The sequence below is a fragment of the Phyllostomus hastatus genome, unplaced genomic scaffold, assembly GCF_019186645.2.
Source record: "Phyllostomus hastatus isolate PE091 unplaced genomic scaffold, TTU_PhHast_1.1 phas_scaffold_182, whole genome shotgun sequence".
NCBI lineage: Eukaryota > Metazoa > Chordata > Mammalia > Chiroptera > Phyllostomidae > Phyllostomus > Phyllostomus hastatus.
The window spans coordinates 7,649,428-7,674,805 of NW_025334013.1; the positions used below are offsets into that span (position 1 = coordinate 7,649,428).

The window sequence follows — 25,378 nt, forward strand, 5'->3', positions numbered from 1 at the left end:
CACTGTCATTGGGGACACGCAAATCAAAATCGCAATGAGGTACCACTTGGCTCCCAGTAGGGAGACTGAAATCAAAGAGATGGAATACAATTGAGTGTTGCCGAGGACGGGGAAGATTGGAAATCCTTGTGACTGACGGTAGGAATGTAAAATGGTGCGGCCGCTATGGAGAATGGTGTGGTAGTCCCTCAAACATTTAAAATAGATTTACCATGTGGTCCAGAAATCACACCTCTGAGTACAAACCCTAAAGAATTGAAAGCAAGATCTTGAAGAGACAGTTGCGCACTCTCATGGTCAAGCTGCACTGTTTACAAAACCAAAAGGTTGGGGGCGAGGTTGGGGGGATGAAGAGGGTAAGGGGAGCCCGATACACAGAGACAGAAGGAGACTAGGCTTTGGGTGGTGAGCACACGACAGAGTATACAGATGTCACATTATAAAGTTGTACACCTAAATTTTACGCAATGTTATTAACCAATGTTACCCCGATACATTTAATAAAGAAATAAATAAAACCTAAGGAAAAGGTGGAAACAACCCAAGCATCTGTAGACAGATGAATGAATAAACAAAACAGGGTACAGACAATGGAATATTTTTCAGCTTCAGTAAGGGAGAACATTCTCACATGTGCAACATATAGCATGGATGAACACGCTAAGCACATCACGCTAAGTGAAGTAAGCCGACTACGAACTCACACAGACAGGCAGCAGAATGGCGGCTGCCCGGGGCTGGGTCGGGGAGGCATGGGGAGTGGTCTTTCAGTGGGTGCGGACTTTCAGCTCTGCGGGTGAGAGGAGTCCTGGAGGCGGGTGGTGGTGGCAGCTGCATAACCTCGAGAATGTGCGTAAACACCCTTGGGCGGGCCGCTGAGATGGTTAAGGTGGTCAATTCCATGATAGATGTATTTTACTGCCCCTTTTTAAAATGTTGTTTAAAATCGTGCATAAAAGATTGGTGTATTTCCCACCCAAATATTGCTCTTCAGTACCTACTATAGCCGTAGTATTTCACCAGACTGTACAGAAAGCACAGATATGCCTATAATATGCAAATAGATTACTGTGTACCTGTGATATCAAAATTTTATGGTGGATGAGGTGACTAGGAATACATATCCAAAAAAAAAAAAGCTTCTGGGATGGGGGAGGTAATGAAAAAAAGAAGGTTCAGAAATATTCCTTTTCCTTGATGAGTCCCTGTTCCACACTCCAACTGAGTAGATCAACGTCTGACGGTGAGGCTAGAAAATCAGATGTCAGCCCTGGCTGGCATAGCTCAGTGGATTGAGCTCGGGCTGTGAACCAAAGTGTCGCAGGTTCAATTCCCAGTCAAAGTACATGCCTGGGTTGCAGGCCATGGCCCCCAGCAACCTCACATTGATGTTTCTCTCTCTCTATCTCCCTTCCTTCCCTCTCTAAAAATAAATAAATAAAATCTTTAAAAAAATAAAAGAAAATCAGATGTCCAATAATCTACTGTAGGGTTTCTCCACACTTTGGTGTTTGAGCCAAATAATTCTTTGTTGTACCAGGGGCTGTCCTGGGTGTTGCAGATGTTTAGCAACCTCTGAGGCCTCTCCCATTAGGGGCCAAAGGTGTCCACCACTTGGCTGTGACAACCGCATTACCTCCAGGCTTTGGGAGATGCCCAAGTGCGGGCAGGCTCTCACCCTGGTTGGTGACCATTGCTCTACAGTTAGTCAAAGTCAATCATAACTCGGCGTACGGGGAGGTTTTGAGTAGCAGCTCAGACAGGTTGATGACGATGCTTACAAACTCAGTGTACCTATCCTGGCAGGTATTGGCAGGTGCTACCTTGGCTGTGACCTCTGCATGGCTACTTACGTTGTTTAAATGATGACCTGAAGAAACGCCATGCCTTATGACCCCGTTTGCGAAACTTTGGAAAGGTATCATATTTCTATTGCAGGCCAAAGCATTTTATGATGACCAGAGGGTTTAAACTGGGGTGAAGGGGTGGAGGAGGGAAACGCCGGCAAATGAAATTGGAAGAAAAGGGAATTCGACGTGCAGGCCCAGAGTTCTTGCTAAGCTGTGGCTAGAGAGTCTGCCACAGGCCAGATGACAAAGCAGGCACAGGCCTTTTATCAGCCAATGCTGCGCCTCCTGTTGTTTGGATAATGGAGGTGCACACAACTCTTGTTCTCACTCTCTAGGGACTGAGAATATGGTTTGGAATTAAGACGTGCAGGCGCAGTAATTAGATAGCAGTGGAACAGAGCATGCGTACGTGGAAAACTGTGGGTGGAGGCATTTATAAAAAGAGAAAACAGTCAGTGTAGGGTTTACTCCCACACTGGGTTGAAGGATGTTTCTCCAAAGTTCATGACCACCTGGAACCAGAGAACGGGACCTCGTATGGAGATGTGGCCTGTGCCGATATCATTGGTTAAGATGAGGTCATAGGGAGGGGGGTGGGCCTTACATTCAAAGACTGGTATTCTCATATGAAGTTCCTTCCGGAGAGACGTAGGGAAGACGGCCACGTGAAGATGGAGATAAATTTGGAGTGATGTGTCTACAAGCCAAGGGATGCCAAGGCAGCCGCCAGAATCTGGAAGAGGGGTATGGGACAGACGCTGCCTCTGAGTCCCCAGTAGGCACCAGCCCTGCCAAACTTCGACTTCAGACTTCCTGCCTCCGACACGGAGGGAACACGTTTCCATTGCTTTAAGCCATCCAGTTCGTGGTGCGCTGTGAAAGCAGCCCTGGGAACTTGTGCAACACCTAAGGGAGATTTCATCCAAAAGCTGGCCTCCGAGGAGAGGTGGAATTTGGATGAAGAAGGGGTGATGAGTGAATTCTAGATCAGAAGTAAGGAGAAGTGCCCTGGCTGGTGTAGCTCAGTGGATTGAGCTCGAGCTGCGAACCAAAGTGTCGCAGGTTCGATTCCCAGTCAGGGCGCATGCCTGGGTTGCAGGCCACAGCCCCCCGCAACCACACATTGATGTTTCTCTCTCTCTTTCTCCCTCCCTTCCCTCTCTAAAAATAAATTTAAAAGATCTTAAAAAAAAGAAGTAAGGAGAAGAAAAACAAAGAGAAAAACATTTCCAGAGCATAGGTAGCGCAGTAGAAGCACGGACTCCTGTAATACAAGGTCCCCGCGGGTGGTGAAGGCCCGGGGCGGTGGGGGGGGGAGGGGAAACGGATGAGCCGTGATCGTCCATAGACGCCCCTGCAAAGGGCCCCACAGGAGCTTCCCACCTGGGGAAACAAAAACTGGCTGGGGATGTCCTGCCTCAGTGTTGTCTGCATATTCCTGCACCTGACTTATCTTCTGTTTCTCCTCGCGTTGCTTGCTATCTCCTGCCCAAGGATATTTTCGCTTATGTCCTTGTTGCCAGCTTGTGTGTTTTGTTCATGCTCTCGCGGTGGCGTGGTAGCGAATGCGTTCTGCCTCCAAGGGAGGTAAGTGCTACAGTCACTTCCCCTCGTGTTCTCTGGGGCAAAACTGCATCGGCCTTCGAGCCTGCTGCACGGGAGGGTCCGAAACAGGAGCGGATGCTGCTGGAGACATGCGTGGAAAATCCTGAACCTTTTATCAGGTTTGGCTCTAAAAATGTGGTATGAGAAGTGCTACGGAAAGATCTAGAAGTCATGCTCTGAATTTTCTTAGAGGATGCAATATATTTATTTGGGGGGTCTTAATTTGAACTGGTGAGAAATGTTAGCCTCTGGGAGTTGGTGCTCTTTCTTTTTTTTTTTTAAGATTTTATTTATTTATGTTTAGAGAGGGAAGGAAGGGAGAAAGAGAGAGAGAGAAACATCAATGTGCGGTTGCTGGGGGTCATGGCCTGCAACCCAGGCATGTACCCTGACTGGGAATTGAACCTGCGGCTCTGAATTTTCTTATAGGATGAAATATATTTACTGGGGGGATCTTAATTTGAATTGGTGAGAAATGTTAGCCTCTGGGAGTTGGTGTTCTTTCTTTTCTTTTCTTTTTTAAAGTAGTATTGGAACAAAAAGTCGGAGCAAACTCTCACGGAGCACGCGGGAGGCATGAGGATGATGTGGTGGCCTTATATTCGGCTCTGCCACACTTCGGGGTGCAAGTCCAGCCTGCTCCACTAGATCTAAGTTCTTAGAGGACGGGGTCAGGGGTGGTGTCTTTGTCCCACTCTGCTCCTCCTAGCGCCGAGAGCATGTGACGCTGAGGCTGACGGGAAAGCAGTGTGGCCAGCAGACAGATCATGGACTTGGACAACGAACAAGCCCTTGAACCCTGCCTCCGGCACTCACCAGTTGTGCCCCTCCACAGTCAACAACAGTTGTCCCTATTGTTGTTGTTGTTGTATTGTAATTCAAGGTGCTGGCGAGACCGGTGCTCAGTGAAGTGCCCCACCTTTCCACGCCTTGCCGTGAAACCTCACCACAGCTAAGACCTTCTACACATTTTGAGGCTGTAGAAGCTTTCACAGTGAAATGATGCAGCCCCAAATGTCCACGACACAGTAACACGCATCTCTGACCCTCAGAGCTTCTGTCTTTGAACTTCATTCATTCGTTCCTAAAGAGAACCCGGAATCCGAGTTTCCGACCTTCGGATTGCGGGAGGGCTCCCTAATATGTCACTCCAGGCTTGGGGAGCGACTGGCTGCGGACAGCCGGTGGGGAGGGCGAGGGGGAGAGCCTGGGGGAAGAGACCCTGGCTCCCGCCGAAGGCGATCTGCAGTCCCCAGGGACCCTCAGTACGTGTCAAAAGGGAAGTGATGTGTTATTTGAACAGAACGTGATTTCATTTGAAGCCGTTTCTCTTTGAAAGGGGACATTCAATGCCCCTTCTTCTGATCGTGAGATGTTTTTGCCTGACCTCCCACAGAGGGTATTGAGAACAGATTCTTTATGCAGACATTTAACAAAAAACAAATGTTCCAATGCCCACCCTGAGTAGCTCAGTTGACAGCAGAGTCCCCGGGACCAGCTCCTGGTCCAGCCCTTGGGCGCGCGTGTGTGTATAGAGAGTATGGTTTACTTCTTAAGCCTGCGGCTCACCGGAAAGCTACACTGCCTAGGTTTAAAACCTGCTTCTGACCAGGCAAATTCTTTAACCTTTCCTGGCCTCCAGTTCCTCAGCCATAAAATGAGGGTAGCGCTTATCCCACAGGCGTTGCTACGAAGGTGAAGATAGTTGTGTAAAATGTCCAGAATCCAAGTCAGTGGAGAATAAGAACCGCGGGCAATCCGGGAATTTTAAGTCCATTTACATTCCTGCGGGCGATTATTGTAAATTTTTTAGTCTGGTTGTAAAACCTCCTTATCTTTTTAGGAGCGATGCTGCAGGTCTCCCGGCGGCTGTGCTGAGCAGGCCCCCGTGGTTTCCATTACAGCCGTAAGCTGCCTTGCAGTGCACGGTGTCGCTGGTCCGCACACATGAGCTTTAATCCAGCCCCAGCAGGAGAGCTGGGGAGACGACTTTTTTCTCCCCTTAAAACTATCTATGTAGTTTTATATGCCAGACGGTTCCGGGCACCAGAGTGTTGGGACGAATGATGATTACATTCTCTGAAAGGGTTCTGCACGCCACGACACAATGCCAGCCAGGACCTGCAGGAGACATACCTGTGCAGTGTGGAGTTTCATTCACGCTATGGATTTAGACAGAATGCATTTTATGCTTCCATCCCTTAATATAGAAACGGCCTGTGAAATGTGATAGAAATGTCTCAGTTTCCTTCCCTCCTCCTCTAGCAATATACATCGCCTCTCCAAAGAGGCGAAAGAGTGATACTTAGCACATCAGACAGATTATAAACATTTATGTAATGATTGCATTCATGATAGTTTATATCTCTTTGGGATTGTGATAAAATATGTGTCATCCTGAATAGCACAGGTTGCAAACATAAATATGGCCAAGGAAAATATACAGATGAAAAACACGCAATGTCTGATTAGCAGGGAATTTCGAAGCACTGAGGATACGCCCAGTGTGGCAGGCTAAATCATGACCCCCAAAGACTTGTCCACATCCTAATTCCCATACACAAGAGGTTTTTGCAGATGGGATTAAGCGAAGGATTTTGAGAGCAGAGGATTATTCTGGATTATCCGGCGGGTCCTAAATGTAATTGCACGTATCCTTGTAAGAGGAAGGCAGAGGGAAATCTGCCCACACACAGAGCAGATGGTGATGTGGAAATGAAGCACAGAGAGACGTGAAGATGCCGGCCTTGCAGGCTGGAGTGGTGTAGCCACGAGCCTAGGAATGCTGACAGCCACAAGAACCCCGAAGAGGCAAGGGATGATTTCCTTCCAGAGCCTTCAGTTGGAGTGTGGCCCTGCTGATGCCTTAATCGTGGCCCAGGGATACTTACTTTGGACTTCTGGTCTCTAGAACTGTGAGAAAATGCATTTCTGTTACTTGAGCCACCCCGTATGAGGTATTCTTTTACAACAGCCCCAGGAAATTAATATACCCAGTCATTTTAGATGCGCTGGGGGAACAACCACTGACTGCTCTGTCAACCAGCTCTTGGCACGATGCTGCCTAGTATCTGTTCTGGTTCCCTGAGTCACTTCTAACTTAATGTTCCTTTATTCTCCTTTGCATTCTACTGAATGCCAGATGGCATAGAGCTTTCTTTTAGATTTTTGATTGGTACATCGTGTTTTGACTGGGGGTGGGATGGTGGAGTCCCCCTGACTTTCTATTTTCTTTCTTTTTGCAGACACTCAGGTGAATTGGATGCACGGACCATGTTTCCCAGCAACGGTCCCGGGAAGGGGTGGAAAAGTGTGATCAGCGCGCTCTGCCCCACAGCAGAGTACTCTCTTTTAGGGACAGGCAGGGGATCCAGAATCTCCTTCCTAATAGCAGAAGAAATAGGCAAATTCATGAGGATTGAGTTCTTTTCTTACGCTGTGCTGACCTTGCCACTTCTTAAAGCCTTAGTAAAATTTACTGATAATCTTCATGTGTTCACTCTGCCTGACTAGGTCATCCGCTATAGCATCATCCCTTTGCAATGTGTTGTGACATCATGCTCTTTAAGCTTAAGCCCTGGTTCAGCGATTCTTAACCTTTCACCTTAGGGCCCACATAAACTAATTACTAAAATTCGGTGGCATACCAAAAAAATCTATTTTTTGCCAATCGGACAAGAAAAAAATAAGTATAATTTTGATTCATTCACACTGGACAGCTGTTGTTGAGTAGACTGTTGGAATTTTTAAAATTTGTCAGTCTAAGGGAAAAGGTCAGTGCCGCTGGGTAAATAGTCAGGTACTGCATATTTCAGAGATTCTTGGTGAACGCCAGGTGAAAAATCACTGCCCTAGTTACATAAATGGACTCGTGTGCACCCCTGTAAGTTTCCAAGGTGCACCTGCATCTAACCCAGTGTCTATTCGTTATGGTGCGGCCTAAATATCATCCTATGCCACAACTCCCAATTCTCTGTCTCACCTCCAGCCTTCTTTCCAACTGCCTGCTAGCCATCTCCTCTTGGATGCCTAGTAGACACCTCCAATTCAACTCAACTCACATCCATGCCCGCATTCTGCACCCAGGCCTTCTATTTGTGTCCTTGTATGTAAATTAGTTCCAAAGGGGCTTATTTACATAGGAGGTGTCACGTGCTGTGCCAGAGCCACAACACCTAGAATGGTGCGAGGCACCAGGGCAAGCGGGCAATAAATACAGATGCACCTGCCCTCTTGGAGTTTTGGTTCTTTTTGGTTAAACCAGACGGGTCCTCTGGAGATGAGCGAAGAATGGGGTTGATGGTACTTAGTGATGAACCCATTTTTCCCTCCTCGCTTTTTATGAAAGGCTGTGGATTCTTGGCTTTCAATCGCGCAGAATCCCAATCCTCCGGTGCGGTCCGACCGCCTGGCCGCTGGGGTTTTCTTCCAGAGGCGCCGCCGTGGGCTCCACGGAGTCCCGCGAGGACCGGCCCTGCAGCACGAGTCGTCGAGGGGTGTGCGACCCGAGGCTTTCTTCTTGCTCGGCCTGACGGGGCCACCGGGCCGGCTGCGCGTCGGGGCGCGTGCGGCCCGGGGCTCCGCGACGGCGCGCGTGGTGCAGGCTCTCGAGGCCGCGGCCGGCGCCGCCCGACGTCACTTCCGACCGGGGCCAAGATGGCGGCGCCGCGACCGCGGGCGCCGGGGCGTGCGGAGGGGTGGCGGCGACGGGGGCGGCTGCTCTCGGCGCTCTGAGGCGCGGGGGCGGTGGGCGCAGGTAAGAGGCTACAGGGACGGGCGACTTCCGGGACGGCGGCGGGCGCGGTGGCGGGACCCTGGTCCCTGCCCGCGAGGCGGTGGCGGCGGCGACACGCCGGGGACCCGGGCGCGTAGGGCCGGGCGGGCGGCTGGCGGGCGGACGCGCCCACTGCGAGGTCCGGGCGTCCCGGGCCGGCGGGAGTTCCAGAACAAGGAGCGGCCCGCCGGCGTCCGGGATCGCCCGCTACGGCGCCCCAGCACCCCGGCCCGCCCTGGGGCCAGCGGCGGCGAAGTTGCGGGCTCGCTTTGTCGCCGTTGGTTTGCCGCGCGCCCGGCGAGGGGGACGCGGAGGGCTGCGGGGCGGCGGCGCGGGGCGGGCGGCGGCACGGCCCCCCGGAGGAGGCTCGGCCCCCGGGAGGAGGCTCACGCGGGGTCCCGGGGCCGTTCCAATTTCGAGTCGTTTTGCTGCTTTTCTTTTGTGTGCAAACCGAGCGTGTCTTTCACACTTGCAACCTTAATTTGCGTCTTGCGTCTTTGTGTTTGCCAAATAGTTTTTGTGCGGCTCTAACCTGGAAATTATCTCCCTTCATGTTCCTGTCGTAGACCCACCGGCGTTTCTTATTTTTAACGTAACGTGCATTTGTAGATTTTTTTTTGTTGTTGTTGATGAACATATTCACGAACCTATTTTTTTGATGGTGGCAAGTGAGACGTGAAGGGGGACCTAACAGGTCAGGGTTTATTCCCAAGCCGCCGTGGTTCCTTCCAGCCCACGCGGGGACCGCCGAGCCATGGCTGGCCTCCTTGTGTCACGGGTGGCCTGCGGGACCGACCTCACAGCTCAGCGGGAAGCCCACGTTCCGCCTTCACGACGCAGCTGTGTGAATTCCCCGCAGAGGACACCCATGCTGGCCCCTCATCTTCATTCAGTGTTGTTTGAGGTTTTGATTTTATTTTAGAAATGGAACGCCTTTCGGTGACTCCCACTAGGTCCTCAGATCCCTTAAATCAGACACGAAAATGGTCCTACCCAGAACGTGATTAAAATATATCTTTTTAAGTTTTTGTTGGCTGCAGGCTTATTGTTTTGAAAGCAACCTCAGTGTTTTACGACTCCACGATGATGTCGAAGGAGTTCGACATCATCGTAACATTTTGATCAGTTATATTTCCAAGTATTGGGAACATTTAGGCCTTTACATTTTTTAACCTGTTAGGAATTAATATTGAGGAGCAAGTGGGACACACAGCCACATGTTCTTCTTAGTAGGGTTCTGTTTTTGACACGGCATGCGGCTGCTGTGTCTTTCTCTAGAAGCTTCCTTGCAGACGCCGAGGGGCCCCGTAAAGATGACCACAGCCGAGCCCCTCATTTCAGGCTGTGGCAACTGACGTGGAAAGTCCCGGGGGGACGAACATTCGCTCACAGCGTGTGGAATTCCAGCCTCTTTCTTACATCTTTTTTGATTTGGTGGGAAACGTGAATGCATTTGAAGTGTTTAGAAAAGCGCCGGGCACGTAATAATAATGCCCAATAGAGGTCCGCTTTTGTTGACTCCCACGCCGGTTTCTTTAATTCGGAAAGTTGGCATCTTCCGAGTTTTTCTTTTTTTTTTTGTAGACAGCTCCTAAAATATTACCGTTTAAATTTGTAATGATGTGTTAGTTTTGCATGTGCAAAACAGTGCAAGCGACTCTCACTGTGGAACAATCAGAAAACAGAGAGCGGCGCGGAGGAGGAGTAGAAACCAGGCGCAGCCTTCCTTCCCCGCTCCTGCTCCTGAGATGGCCACCGTGAGCAGTCTCCCTCGGCGTGCGTGCGTGCGTGCGCGCGCGTGCGTTTCTTATGTAAACTCACTCACTCATGTGTGTTTCTGTTTTACGCAGGGTTGCTATCGTATTGTCTGCATTGTTTGTGACCTGTCTTCCCTAAGACCTTGTGAATGTGTATCCATGGCACCAAGGTTTCCTCCGTATGATTTGAATGGCTCCGTGATATATGAATGAGCCGTGATTTATTTATCAATTCTATATTGATTAGTAAGGTTTCTGTCGCCCGAGATTTTCTTTTCATTAAGATTTGTTTAAAAAAGGCTTTTCCGTGGTGAATTTTAAATTTCTGTGTTCTTCCCAAGAGATGTGGAATGTACATTGTGTTCTTCAGTCCCTAAAGATGTATTTTCCCTGCCAGCCCGTCAGGTTCAGCCCCTTCCCTCCTCCCCGAGCTGGGTCTGTGCAGTTACACGCATAGATCTGCACGCACGTTCTTTTGATGATCCTTTGACGTTAGATGTTTTATTTATTCGTGGGGCTGTTTCTTTAAGCTGCCGATCTCTTTTCAAGTTCCAGATCTGATTTACAAACCTTTTATGTCCTGTTAAATCATAGACTTTCCAGGATGGAAAGCACCTTAGGGTTATTTACTATTTTCGTCTCTTTGATTGACTTTTCACGCTATTTTTAATACTTACTCAGGGGAAAAGTAAAAAACCCCCAAACTCGGCTGTCACTAGAAAGTGCCATAGTGGGGAGCGGAAAGGGACAGTTGGGGAAAGTTGTCAAACTTACATGGCGATCCGGGGAGTTTCCAATGACGGGGACATTGCCTGACAGGCGTCACTGCTGATGGAGCCGGCGTGCCTGCAGTGCTGTGCGGTTGCCTGGTGCCCGTCTGCCCTGCTGTTCCCCCTGCCAGCATTTGGTTAGAGGCCTGGGCTGGTGTTCTGGCTCCTTTTGAAGTTAGAAGTTTATAGTTAGAGCCATAACAATCATCTTTGCCGAGAGACCGCAAGCTGTGGACTCCATTACCAAGAGCAGTGCTGAGGTCCCATGAAAGCAGCATTTCTTAACCCCGGCACTGTCAGCACCTTGGGCTGCGCGGTTCCGTGGTGGGTGCTGTCCTGGGCATTGTACGATGTTTAGCCGCATCCCTGGCCCCTGCTCACGAGATGCCAGCAACACACCCCGAGTCAGGACACCTGCTGACGTTTCCAGACATTGCCAGAGATGCCCCTGAGGGGCAAGATCACCCCAGTTCTCAGCCACTGCAGTGAAGGAAAGCCCATCTAGCTGGATGGTGGAATCACTGACGCAGTTTATGGGAAACTCAGAATCGACTGCATGGCGGACAGGAAGTCCACCTGGAAGACGGGGAGAGGACTAGTGGCCTGTGAAGTTTCCTCCTGTGTTTGGTTTTATGACTGATCTGAATGGTCACTTTCAGCGGCTCTGCTTTTGGTGTCCCTTTGTTGCGTGGGATGAAGCAATGGGAGGTAACTTGGAGACAGTGACGTAGGACCAGCCTCCCCACTATGTAGATTAAATTAATTTGCATAGAGTCGATGCACAGTGAACAATGTAGGCTGGTGACCTAGTACACAGCGTAGCACAGAAGCAGCTGTCTTTTGCTCAGAAAGGGAGACTTATTGGAGCGCCCCCTTGAAGATTGGTAGTAGGAACCAAACTGGTTTTTCTAATAAAATCTTTTTCTTCTTTTTTTAAAGCATCCAGTTCACAGGTGCCACAGGTGATGCGTTTATCCTGAGGAGATAAGGTTTTCTTATGAAGTGCTTACGTAACTTGAACTCACTGCTTTGTGTTGTAAAGATCGCTTACTGAGCTTCACGGCGAACCTGCATCATCAGCGCAACTTTCCCTGGGTGGAAAAAGTGTCCTTGTCACATCTTCGTAAACCTTAAGCGTGTGGATAGTGTAGATTGACTTTGAATGTGGAATAAGTGCTCTTCACTTTCGTTAGAACTTAGTGATAAATAAAACATAGTGAAAGAGACACAGTGTAGGACTGTTTGCTCATGGCGTGGCTTTCCGAAGCACCCAATATCTGCATCATTTCCCTGGAATGAGTGCGCGTGTCATTTCCATATTCTTTCTCAAAGAGAGTGCCTTCTCTTCCCCGCTCCCGCCTCCCTGAGGCGTGCGAGTTACTGTGCAGAGTGAATCTGGTTCATTTGGAGTGAAATATGCTTACAGTGTTTTTCTTAGTGCCGCGTGGTATTTATTCGTAGAGTCTTGGTTCATGTCGTGCCCGTACAGTGTTTTCATTTATTTATTAGTCCTCCAGAACGTGCACTGGGGGGAGGTTTCGCTGAATAGCTTACACGTCTGCCAGCCATTTTGGTGAAAAGAGTACTTTGTAGCTCTGCAATAAATCATATGATAGGCTTTGCTTTGAAAGAGCTGACTTATTTCTTGGCACAGCTCGCCTGAAACGTGTAGAGCTAAGTGCGACTGTTGGTGTGATTACCGCGGGCCGCCTGTCTGGAAGTGGGTGAAACCTCCAGATTTCATAGGTGCTTCTGAATAGACCCCCCGAGACTATTGTTGAGCTCTGGTGGGGCAGTTGTGTGGCATGTTCCACTAATTTAAATGATGCCAAAGGAATTGAAAGAGTTTTTGAGATTCGCCAAACACGAAACAGCGTCAGTCAGTATGAACCCTGTGCATTCCCCAGGACCTTCTGAAGACAGTACGAATTAGGCATCATCTGGAGTGTAAAAGTGACATTCTAAATGTCTCGTGCTCTGTGAGGCTTATTTTAGGGACTTTGCCACAGTTCCGAAAGCCCTACTTTGGAAGTCCGTCCGAAAGTAGGAGTTTTTAAAAGGAGGGCTCTTGGGGTGAGTGCAGATTCTTGATGGTGACGCTCTGGTACCACCTGTCAGAGGCCACGGAGCAGGCTGGTCACCTGTGTGGGGAGACACACCCTGTGTCAGCACGGTCTGCCGGCCCGCGCGCTGCGCCCGACCTCCGGGCAGGGAGTGAAGCGGCCGCGGAGGGAGCCCGAGACCCTTGTTTCCTGCGGAGGGGGGCGGGGGCGGGCCAGCCACCCTCTGGCCTCTTCCTCTTTGTGCAGTGGGGGCTTACATCATTTCTGTCTTTCACTGGGACGTTTTGAGATGAATAGATGAGGAAATGCAAGCAGTTTGAGGTGCTGTAGGTTTTTCAAAAACATACCTTTTTTTCCTTAGGAATTTCTCCTACTACAATAAGTATTGAGGGGTAACGTGGCACAGTGGTCTAGAGCAACCCTTCCGAGTTCTCTCTGAGGCCTAACGTTTTGGCCTTACCCCCCCCGCCCCCCGCCCAGCGTCCCCCACCCCCAGCCCCCACACCTGCTGAACGTGGTGGAGGGGCACCTTTTTTCCCTAGGCCCTTCCATACCTTTCACCAAGCCAGATTCTTCGCTTCTCCTCTTCTCTCTGGGTGTTCCTCCCCGTGGTGATTTCCTCTGTCCTTGGGTACCTGCTTGTGGCCGAAGCCTTGTAAATCTCCGCCCCCAGCCTTGAGGGCAGGGCGGGCACTGCTGGGGGCCTTTCCCCCCATGTGAAGGATGCAGCTTTCCGTGGGGATGTCCGGGCTCCCCTCACAGTCCCTGAAACAGAGCGCATCACCGCCCACTTACCCCGCTCCTGGCTGCTCTGCCCTTAGAGGACGTTCGTCGTTCCGCCGGCCCAGCACTCCTTGTGGACGCATCTTCACCGTCCTCTTTCACCTCCTGCCGTGCCGGAAGACGTGGCTGCCTTCTTCCCACCTGTCCTCCCTCTTCCCTGTCGATTTAATCTTCCTGAATTGCCATCTGGGTTTGGTTTGCCCCCTCCCCCTTCCACCCCCGCAGTCTGAAACAGCTCCTGGCCCCGTGCTGCCCGTCCCAGGTGGCTGCCCACCCCAGGTGGCGACAGCTGCCCTCCTGATGGGCAGTCCTAAAACCAGGGCTTCCCCGGCCTCCGGCCTGCAGGCGTCCATGGCCTTTGCCTTGGACTCCTCTTCCATCCTTCGCTGAAGGCCGTCAGGACTCTGGAGTGGGTCTGCAGGGAGGATGGGTGGGGTAATTACCCCTTACACGAGGCCTGGGGAGCCCTAACCACAGGGTCAAGTCTACATTTGACCTGGAGCTTCCAGCCTCTGGCGGGCCCATCCGCTCTGTCATTGCACCTGCTGAACCTGCTGGAGGGGCCCGTCCCTTGTCCCTTGTCCGTTCACGAAGCCGGGTCCTCCGTCTTCGGCTCTGCTGTCTGGGTGTGTCTTCTGGAGGCCCACTTGTTTCCCACAGCCAAGGGCGCCGAGAGACAGTCTTTCATTTTTATCATAAATGAGGAGGCGTTTATCTTTACCTTGAAACAAGAACTGCAGATCATTTATTTTGAGCAAGCCTACTTGGCTTTAAAAAAAAAATAAAATCATGTACGTACAAGAGCTTCTTAAACTGTAGAGAAATATATCAGCATTGCTATTTTAAAATGTTCTTGAGAACAGAAGCAGTGACATATTTAGAGGATAGATTTCAAACCTCAGGTTTTATTTAAAATGGAAGAGTCACTCCCTCCCGAAATAGTAAATACCTTCATAAGCTTGGGAGAAGACCTGCAGAATCTTGTGATGCGTGTGCCTCGGCGGAGTGGAGTGAATCGTCACTCTGTCTGGCGTAACTTCCGATTTGGCTTTAGGCCGTTCACTTACGAATTCAGGAAGCCCCTTATCAGTTCCGTGCAATTGTGGAACATGAGTTTCTGTGTACATTTCTGTGTAGGAAAGCCCCCAGATGCTCCGAGCTGCCACTCGTAGCGACTGTGTTAGCATCTAGGGGGTCTCTCTGTGATGACATAAGTGCCCGGTGTCAGGGCCAGCGTGCGGTGTTGCTGAAGCTTTTGTCTCCTTTTCCAGAAATTCAGAAGTGTTTTTGTAGGGTTCCTGAAAATCTCTGAATTTTGAGTGTTTAACCACAAAGGTAACATCCATATCAGCAACCCCAGTGGAAAAACAGGAAAGGTGTTAACTGAGAATACATTTTATTTTGGGAATTGTGAAATGAAGTATCGTGTGGCATCTTGGTTTAGAAATTTTGTTTGGCATTTCAGTGTTAGGAAGGAATCAATTTAGTTTCTATAATATCCAAAGTTTTTACGCGTCTAACTTGGGAAAATGTTAGAAAAGTGTCGTTTTATAGGAACTTCTGGGACACCAGGCCCGCTTTGCAGAGCACACAGCCGGCGGCTGGTTAAGGCGAGCTTTTCGGAGGAGAGCTGGGAGCTGCGGGGATCTCGGCTCCGTGGCACAGCGCTCAGCAGAGAGCGGCGGCTGGCTGGGGGGCATGTGTGTTTTCACCCACCCACCTTTTCACGTGGGTGTTTTCCATCTGTGTTTTTTAGCAATTAGTACTAAAAATAAGGAAATTAACTTTTTAATTCAGGAGTGTTTTGATAGGATGGAGTTACTTCATCCAGGAAAATTTACCTTTTATTTTTCTTTTTTTGCATCAGAGTATCCTACTGTTAGTGAAAGTAATGTGTTTTAATTTCTGCGGAGAAACTAGGTAGTGTTCATTGTGGAGTGGGAGGGAATTGTTGTAGAAATCCTAAACAGAACCTGAACTTTGCGATGTAATAGATCACACATTCACTACAATACAATGACACGCTTGTGTGACTTTAATCAGAAGAAAAAGGGAGAGCGTGTGTTAAGAGCTATCCATGACACCAACCAGGTAAATGATAAACAAATAGCAATTGCTATGTGTTTGTTCTAAGCTAGTGCTTTATTAGTGGAGGCTTGGAGCAGTATTTCTGAAAAATTTCCCTTTAATCTTTTTTCCCCCTTTTTGCAAAGTAGGTTCTAGGGGAGGAAAATACCCTGAGAGGGCCATTATCTAAATTTAGATTTATGGTACTTTCCTAGCACATCCACAGGTTTCTTATTTAACATTTTACAGTGGTGTGGTTTAACTTAGTGCAAACAAAAGCTCTCATCAGCGTCATTTTCTCGTCGGAGCTCTGTTCCTTTAAAATCGCTCAGGACAGCAGACCCTCAGCTTTTCCTGCCTGTTAACGTGGAAACTGTGTTGTCTGTATCAGATTCTCCCACCTGGACCAAAGTGCTGAACGCTGCTTCCGTATTTAGATTTGCGCCAGGACACTGCTCTATGCATTTGGGGGGTCGCGCCCCTGGATATATGCCTGTGGTGTTCTGGAGGAAAAGCAGTTGATCGCAGTGGGAGAGCTCGCTGGCTTACTGGTGAGTGTGCTGGTCTGTGTGTCTCGCACATGCTTTGGAGGCAGGGCCATTCCCGCGTGTGACGTACTCTGTGAACCCATTGCCTTTCTGCCTTGGGTAGAGATCATTCTAGAGGGTGAGAGACATGAGCAGCCAGTTTCCAGCAGTAAGAGTTCACACCCTCTGATTCAGCAACCACCACACATTGGCTGTGTTCTCCGTCCTTGTTGTCCTCTGCACACACGCCCCCCCGCACATGCCCCCCGCACATACCCACACACCCCCATGGCGTCTTCATTCTGACACTGATGAGCCCAGCAGGCTTGATTTTTTTTTTTTTCCGCTTTAGCTTACTTAATGTGCTAATATAGTTGGCCTTTTAAAAGGGAAGTTGGGGGTATCTTTTTTTTTTAGCATGAAACTAGATGTTCTAGATGATCATGGTGAAATTGTGTTTGTTACTTTAGAAAAGGAAAATGATTTTTTCATTTAGCAAATTCCTGGGCAGATTCAATATTTATGAGTTATGTGCTTTTGCTTAATTCAGTGAATAGGTGCTAAATGTTTTCATATTGATAACCTAGAATTTGTAGGTTGTAATTTGGTGATTCCATTCTTCTGTTAGGAATGGTGAGTGGTAGTTTTTTATAACAGTACATTAGCTATGTCTGCACATTAATAAAAATTTTCTTTTTGAGAAATTGGCATAGTTTGGATCCCCCTCGACTCTCCCCCTAGATTTTTCTAGGCTGTCAGATTATTTTTCCAGAAGTTTCTTAATTGCAAGAACCTTTTGGTCAGGATAAATTACAGTGTTAAAAACTGTGAATCTACTCCATTAATAGCTCATTCATTTCTGTGTTTGCTACTTCGTATTGATTTAACATGAAAGATCTGCTTGACATAGTTTTAGAACATTTTTCTTATGTAGGTCATAGTTTGTTTTTTTTTTTTTTTTAAGGAAGAAATTGTTTCCTACATTCTTTATTAAATGGCCAATGTAACTTGCTTTTACTTCTTTTTTATAAAACTTCTTGAAGGTGATTTTTTTCATTGACACTATTACAGATGCCCCTTGTGTGCCCCGCCTGTGGCCCACTCCGCCCCGCGCCCACTCCCCAGTCTTCGTCACGTGGTTGCCTGCGTGCAGGGGTGGCGCTTGTGCGCGTGCGTGTTCTCATCTCTTCCGGTCCTCCCCACCCCCTCCCTTCAGCGTCTGACCGTCTGTTCCGTGTGTCTGTGCCGCGGGTTTTATCTGTCGGCTTATTTTGCCCATTAGATTCCACATATGAGTAAAGCATGTGGGATTTGTCTTTCTCTGACTGGCTTGTTTCATTTAGCATAATAATCTTCAGGTCCATCCATGCTGTTGCAGAGCATACGAGTTCATTGTTTTTTACAGCAGTGTACTATTCCATTGTTTAAATGTTGTGGGCCATCAATTTTCCAAGTCTCTTTTCGTAAAATGTTTTTTAAAAAACTTTTTTGCGTGTAGCCCATGCTATAACCATATTAGTTCTCTTATTTTTGTTTATTATTTGTCCATAAGCTATATGTTATTTCCTGAGTCTTAAAATTTAAAGTTTCTTCTGTGTTTGTACTTCAATGTGGATTTCTTTTGTAACTTCAGAAAGTAATTTTAAATAATTAATATTAGCGACTTCTAAGTGATGTCGCAAATTTAATTATTTTACAAATAACCCCAAAGGATCTACATTGATCCAAAAGAATAATTATAAAATAGTATCAGTGACTTACAGGTGAATATGCAAATCAAATCAAATAATTATTTTCCTAACTCTCTGTCCTCCCTCCCAGACTTATATCTTAAAGAAATGTAATTGCTTTTACTTTGCCTTTCATACAGTTTTGTAGTTTCTCCAAATCCACAGAGGGCAGACAGGACAGGTCAACTTGTGATGTGTGTTACTGTTCCTTTGTGCCTGTCTCTTGTTAATCTGCCCTCTCACAAGGGTGGGTGGTTCAGACACGGCTGGGCTGCAGGGCTGGTCCTATCTCAGTGTTCTAGCTTCTGGGCCTCCATATCAGGTGACAGCTGCGTACACAGTTGGTGACGTTGTCCTGACACTTGAAGGGACCAGTGTTTGATTAAAGACTGTCATTTTATTATTTCTGCATTGATATTTCTCACGTATAATCAAATCATCTTTATGTGATTACTAAGTTAAATTTTTGTAAGGACGATTTGTCCTAGAATATGGAATATCTTAAAAAATTAAGTACATGTATATTATTAAAACCTTTAATATGCAGAAATTAAGATCAAGCTCCTATTTTTTCTAGGAGTATATGATATTAGTAAAGAATAGCTGGTGATAGATAGTTACATGTTCTGTATTTGTAGATCTGCCTATTGTCCTTTACCTGGTAAACATCAACAAGGTGGAATGAGAGGGATGTGTAGAAATATTCAAGAAGGTTTGGTCAGGCATAGAAATGAAAAAAAAAAAAAAAGGAAAAAACTAAGGCATAAGCCAGGGTCAGAGAAGTCCTAGGAATTTTAAGAGTTTCAGTATTTACCTTTGGAAAACCAGCGGAGCTTAATTGTTTTGCATTTTTAAAAATTCAATAGAATTGTTAAGTTTCAGTGATATGGGTGGAAAGGTTCCTCTCTGCTTCCACACCGATAGGATCTCACGTTTGATAAAACTTTGACCTTGAGGTATCTGTATTACTTAAGTGGGTTTGTGAGAACAGTGCTGTTGAAGTCCCCGCTGCGTGTGGAAGGTACATGGGGCTGCAGGACATTTGTGCGGGGCTGTGTGGGGCTGGAGGAATGTTCAGGAAGTTACTTCGGTCACTGCTGTTAGAGTCTACAGTGCAGAGGTTCTCAGCTGGGACGGATTTGGGGTGTGGGTAGCTGTCTTTGATTGTCAGAAACAAAACGTGTGCAGGCACTCCTGGCTTTGATTGCACCAGGGTCGTGCTCACTGGCCTGGAGGGAGGGACAGTCCCCGGAAGGAAGAGCTGCCCAGCCCAGAATGCAGTGGCCCTCAGACAAAGCATCAGTTCTTGTGTTGCAACATCCCTTGTTTTTAGTATTGATGAACACAAAATGGAACTTAAACAATGTCATTAGAGAAGTCAGTGTTGGGGTCACAGTGCTTTTGACCCTGTGAGATGTTTTAGGTCCACAACCTGGCAGCGTGGTGAGTCCAGAGGGAGGGAAAAAGTGAGGGTCTGGTTTTAGCCTTCAGGATTAGAAGTGATTGACAGGGGCTAAGCTTGCAGGTACATAGTGAATTCTTAAAAAAAAGTTAAGGTCTTTCTCTTCTCTGGAAAGAAATGATGAGTACATTTGTATTTGGACAAAGAGGGAACAGACAGTATAGAAAGTCAGAGAGATTATTGATCATGTAGCAATCTGAATTATAGTGTAAATTTTTTTATTAAGAAAAAGTCGAGGTTCATTGAGATGACAAATAAGAGAATAAAATGTTTTAAGTACAGTTGCCCCTTTGTATTCGCAGATTCTGCGTCTGCAGACTCACCCAACCAAGGATTGAGAATATTTAGGGCAAGTAAGTTAGGTCGTTGCTGACGTGTGCTGCGGAGTAGGGAGCCTGGCCCGTGATGAACGTTTACAGACTTTTTTCCTTGTCATTATTCCCTAAACAGTGCAGTGGAACAACTATTTACATGGCATTTGCCTCGTATTAGGTATGAGTAATCCAGAAAGGATTTAAATTACATGGGAGGATGCGCGCAGGTTTTATGCAGATGCGCCATTTCATTTCAGGAGCTGGAGCATCCGAGGGTGTGGGTGTCCGTGGGCGGTTGGGGCCAGGTCCTGGAGCCTGGCCCCCGAGGTTCCGCGGGATGACTGCCCTTTAATATTTTAGTTACATGGTTTCAGACGTCAGGATGTCTCTGCCGTTTGAGTTGTGCCTGTGAACTAGCGACTGCAAAAGGGGAGGGAAGGGAAGGAGAAAGTGTTTTAAAAAAAACCAACCAAATGAAAAGCACACGAAAAGGAGGCAGCGTCTCAGAAAACGGCAGTTCCGTGCTTCTGTGTGCCGAGGATAAAACCCCGGCGCGACCCCCGACTCCCCCTCTTTCCTGCCCAGCGCCTAATCTGGCGTCCAGTTGTGGCTGTTTTTCATGTGTGTGCAGGAGCAGTCCCACCGCACATCTCTTCTGCAACCTGGGTGAGGCCACCGTCACCTCTTGCCCAGATGGGTGCTCAGCCCCCTAACAGGCCTGCTTGCCTCCACCCTACTCCCTTACAGTCTCTCTTCAGTGTTACTTTGTATCCAGTTTCAGGTGTGCGGCATAGAGGTAAGCCAGGCATGTACTTTATAAAGTGTCCCTGGCATTTTAGGTTCCCACCTGGCACTCTGCGTAGTCACTACAACACTGTTGGCCACATTCCCTGTGCCCTACTTCCCATCCCCGTGACTGTTCTGTAACTACCGATTAGTCTCTTTAAATCTAAGTCACATTAGTCACTCCTGCCACCGTTAGCCTCTGGGCGGAAGAGCTGTAGCCATCCTGGTAAACAGCGTTGTCTTTGCAACGCCGTAGCTTTTCACCCATGGTCTTTCATTGAAACATCGCATTTTACTATAGGATGTTTTTTGTTCTGCTCCTCAAGAGTAAACACCTTGTGGCCAATGTTAGTAAATCCACCTCTAAAACTTAGAAGGCAAGTGGAAACCCTGACCTTCTATTCGCTCCGGGGGTCCTGCGGTGTCACAGGATTTCTCCTAGGGGAACCTTAGAGCGGTCAGTAGGCATTTGTGGTAGAGGGGTCAGGCGGGCACGCCCCCCGGGCCACTAGTCTCGTCACTGTTGGACACCCCGTTACACATTTGCAACTTGAAAACGATCTCCAGTATCATAGAGAAGGGCCAGTTACATTCAGTGTAGGTTGTATGTTCAAGAAGCCCATGTATGTGAGAAAGGGATGGACGTCATGGGCTAACCTCCAGTTATCTGAAATTGGATTCACTGAGTGTTTCCTACCAGTCTGTGTTGGTTTGGCTGTTCTGAGCTGTCTCACAAGGTGCAGCTTAGGGAATGCATTCCCCGTGCCAAGGACGGGTCAGAGCCAGTTCAGATGGCCAGGCCCTGACTCAAAGGTGGCGCCTTCGACTGCTGCAGGTGACCAGGTGAGTGTGGTTAAGTAGCTCTAGGAAAAATCCCCAACCTGAGCTGAGAAGGGGGAGAAAACGTCAGAGCGCCACCGCTCACGAGAGGGGGCGCACAGTATCCTCTTCTAGTGCGAAGACTGCCGTTGAGTTACCTGTTCTTTGGTTTGTTAATGATCAGAACCTAAAGTTCCAAGGTGAGAGCACCTCGGGGTTCTAGGAAGGAGAAATTATAAGGAAGTTCATGCAGAAATAGGAGAATTATGCTTAATGGTGCGTGTCTGTGTATAAGCTCAAAACTTCTGCAGTGGGTCGCTAACCAGTGTGGCTCTGTGGGTTGGGCTTGTCCCACAGACCGAAAGGTGGCGGGTTAGATTCCTGGTCAGGGCATGTGCCTGGGCTGCAGGCCAAGTCCGCAGCTGGGGTGCTTGCCAGAGGCAACTGATCCACGTTTCTCTCGCATATTGATGTTTCTCCCTCTCTCTAAAAATAAATAAAAGCTTAAGAAAAAAAAGAAAATACTGCCGTGGAAGTGCTACTTAAAGTAGCATGATTTTCATGTATAATGAAAGCCTTCAACTGATTCTTAGGATGTGTGTTGCAGAGGTGACCGTCTTTGCAGGTCATTATTTAGAAACAAGTATGTCATATGCATTGGTAAGAAACGATTTTTGTCTTCTCATTATTTTATGATACTATGAATATATTGTAGAAAAAAAATTAAAGGACTAATCGTAGTTCTTTCCAAACAGCTTTTATCGAAACATTTGCATTTTACTACAAGGCTTTTGGTCTGCCCCTCAAAGAGAACGCCTAATGAAAATGTTACTGAATCCACCTTTCTACTTCGGGAACTTGAAAAACGGAATAATGTAAAGGGGTCTAATTGTATTTGTATTCAATACAGTGTCGATATCAGTAAGAGAAGGATGATTACATTGCATAACTGCAATGTGATTGCAATTACGCAGCAAGGCTTTGCGTTTCTGGTAACAAAGCTAATATATTTCTTCTTAGGAATGATGCAATTCCAAAGCAAAAATTTGATGTCATTCTAACGTGTCTGCTCTCACTTGCTGAGTACAATGTGTCCCTGGTAAAGGTGAGCAAGAGATCTGTCTTATTGTAGATAATACACCTGTGAAGTAAGCTCTCAGCACAGGTGGAAGTTGATCTGCGTGGAGTTGCTTTATGAATAGCCCTTTGAGCGAACTCTGTAGTTCTGTATGTGGTTTTAAATCGCTGTAAATTTGTAGGCAGGTACATATTACAATTGTCTGTTTTTCTTTTTAGGGCTCATGTAATCAAAGAAGTTTTTGTTGTGTGTATCTTTTCAGAACACAACAGGAATTGAAAATGAATCAGGTGAGTTTAAATGTAAGCATTTATACAAATACGTTACCTAGATGTTAGACTAGTTTTTGATTTTTAAAGGATAGTAACACACATTAATTTCCTCCCAGATTTTCCTTTCTGTTCCTAAAGCCATTAACGCATTCATTGCTCCCTAGTTTGCATTTGTTGTGGAGGGTGCGTCTGCGGGCGTGGGCTGGCACCTCTGTGGGACCCTGAGCAGAGGGCTCATTCATTCTTACGGACCTGAGTTCAGGCTTTCTTTTCTCTTCTTCTTTTTTTTTTTTTTTTTACCTCTCCCCTGCCACTCTGGTGTTAATGTGTTGTTTTTGCTTTGAAGCTCACCAAGTTTTCATTTTTAATACTTTTTATTTTGTAAATCCCCATTGGGTTGAAAGGAGAAGATGGGAAGCTTTTTCTTTGAGAGACCAAAACTGACCAAATGGGAACCTTTAAGCTGTTCTGTCCTTGAAAAACCCGCTCGGGGAGTAGCAAAAAGAGGGCAGATATGGAAATGGAAGGTGTGCCCCCTGTGCTTCTCCTTACGGGGTGGGGGCGGGGGGGAGGGGCGGGGGGGGGGTGCCTGGAGATTAAACAGTTCTGCTGTGGGCGTTTCTGTGGCCTCAAGGGCGTTCTTTCTGAGAAATAGAACCAGTGGATTTAATACATCCTAAAGCAGGATTCTTATTTTCTGGTCTTAATATTATTCACTTGCAGTTATAGAAATTTATGGGTGTCAGAAACATTTTTTTAAAGAACCATTCTTTTTTGAAATCTTTATTACCAGATTTAAAAAAATATGAAGGACAAAACTTAAAAATGTGAAGTCTATAATTTTTAGTGCTTAGCTTAAAACTACCAGACTTGAAAATATTTTGTATCCCCTTTTTGTATCTCATCAACTGAAACTCTGGACACCTTTTTATCATTTACAGGTGCCTGTAGCTGAGATCACAAGTCCAATTTTATTAGGTGGCCAAGTTTAATAAATTCAGTCCTGTGTTGCATTGAGAGATGTGAAATTTTTGGAATGGATTCTTTGATTTCTTTTCATTACTTTCTTTATCAAAATATGTTTATTTTAATACAAAGGGCCATACGTCATAAAAAATGAATCTGGTGAACACATGGGGCACACGGTTTCCATTATTTTAAAAGTTGGAGATTTACTGACATGCTTTTGAAGACAAATTGTTTTTGAAACGGGGAAATTGGGGAGGGAAGAGAACAGAGCGGGCTTGCACGGTCCTCGCCCATCGTAGCTTCGCGCGTGTGCATGTCACGGACTTCACATGTCTCCCCGGGCTAAGACTGACCCTTCATGTGGACCTTGTCACCCAGAGGAACTTGCTTTGCTAGTGGCCCGGGAACTGTTGTTAGAGGAGTCTGGACTTTGGATTGGAATGACCCAGAACGTCTCCAAAGTGGAATTGAAATACTGACCTCATTTTGTTGCCTTGCTCTTCGAGTCATTCACGTCAGCGGCCACAGCTTTCACCTTAGGCTTCATGATACTTTAATTCCTATCTCTTATTTGGCTGGTAGTGTTTTATTTCTGTTATTTTATTTCTTTGACACTTCACACTTTTGCTTTAATATTTCATTTTTATAGCAAATGAGCTTGAGTTTCAAGAGAGTCCACATACCACTCAAAAGAGTTGTAATCATTTCACTTTTTGGCTCTTTTGCAATTTCATTTTGCTTATGACAAGTTTTAATATCAGATCCGCGGAGGGCTGCCTTTGATGCCAAATGTCAAGGACCAGTTCCTCTCATGTTTCTAATGGTTAGCACGTTTCTGGTTTGGGTATGGTTTAAGTGGTCTGGTAGTAACGAAACTTTCATTTGTATTATAAAAATTGTCTGCCTTTTATGAGTAAAATTTTCAGCAACTTTAGTTATATTTTCATTATTCAAGAAATATTAGTTACATGATATTTAGTCCTGATTATTAGGTCATGGCATAAAATCTATGAGTGTTTTTCAACAGTTGTTCCAGTAATTTTTAAAATTTAAGAATTGTTTCAGGACATTGTATGTTTTTATCTCTTGTATTTATTCTTCTTATTTGCAGCCAGTGAAAATGAGCAATAAATGCTTGAAAGTGTCAAAATAGCTACACAAAATTTAGATATTAAAGTAGTTTTCACTTGAAGCAGATTGGTTTTTAAGTTAAACCTTGGTGGTGAGTTTAGGGTTAGGTTTTTCACTTTAGGGACCGACCTGCATTGCATCGGTGAGTGCTGGCTGTCAGATCTGTGCCTTATGATGGGCATGGTCTCCAGGACAGTCACCCAGAGTCACTCATTTATGTGTGCTGGACAGGCGAGTTTCAGGGACCGAGGGACCCTTGGAGCAAGCGTACCGTGTTGTTTACAAGTTAGCCCTTCCGAGGACACGCGAGTACAAAGCCCGCAGCCCCTGCATCTGAAGCACTGACGGCTGAAGCGGCGTCCGGACTGCTGGGCGTTGTCGATGTGTTTCCAGTCCTGCCTGGTGCACTCGCTGGCCAGGCTGTCCCTCCAGCCTCAGCCCTGGGCTCCCGGAGCCCCGACGCCTACATGTTCTTTGTCCGTCCTTCTCTTCCGGGCCGCTCTCCACTCAGCACTCATCCCTCTCTCCCCATTCTTGTCTTCCCGACTTAGAACCCAGCCCGGCTCTGCATGGGGGCCTTTGTCCCTCCGGCCGAGCCGGGCCGGGGCCTGGTCGGCAGGC

General features: G+C 47.1%; 1 protein-coding gene across 3 annotated transcripts in view; it reads left to right on the forward strand.

Annotated features, from left to right (window-relative positions):
- Nucleotides 1-8,123: 8,123 nt before the first annotated feature.
- Nucleotides 8,124-25,378, forward strand: part of PRDM2 (PR/SET domain 2) — a 111,432-nt gene continuing 94,177 nt past the window's right edge. Inside the window, exons 1-2 of one of the 3 annotated variants that reach the window (XM_045858538.1) lie at nt 8,124-8,211; nt 22,604-22,675. In XM_045858538.1, coding sequence (XP_045714494.1) covers nt 22,667-22,675 — 9 coding nt within the window. In that variant the 5' untranslated portion in view covers nt 8,124-8,211; nt 22,604-22,666. The remainder of the gene's footprint in view (nt 8,212-22,603; nt 22,676-25,378) is intronic. The other 2 variants (XM_045858539.1, XM_045858541.1) reach the window with 2 other exon arrangements.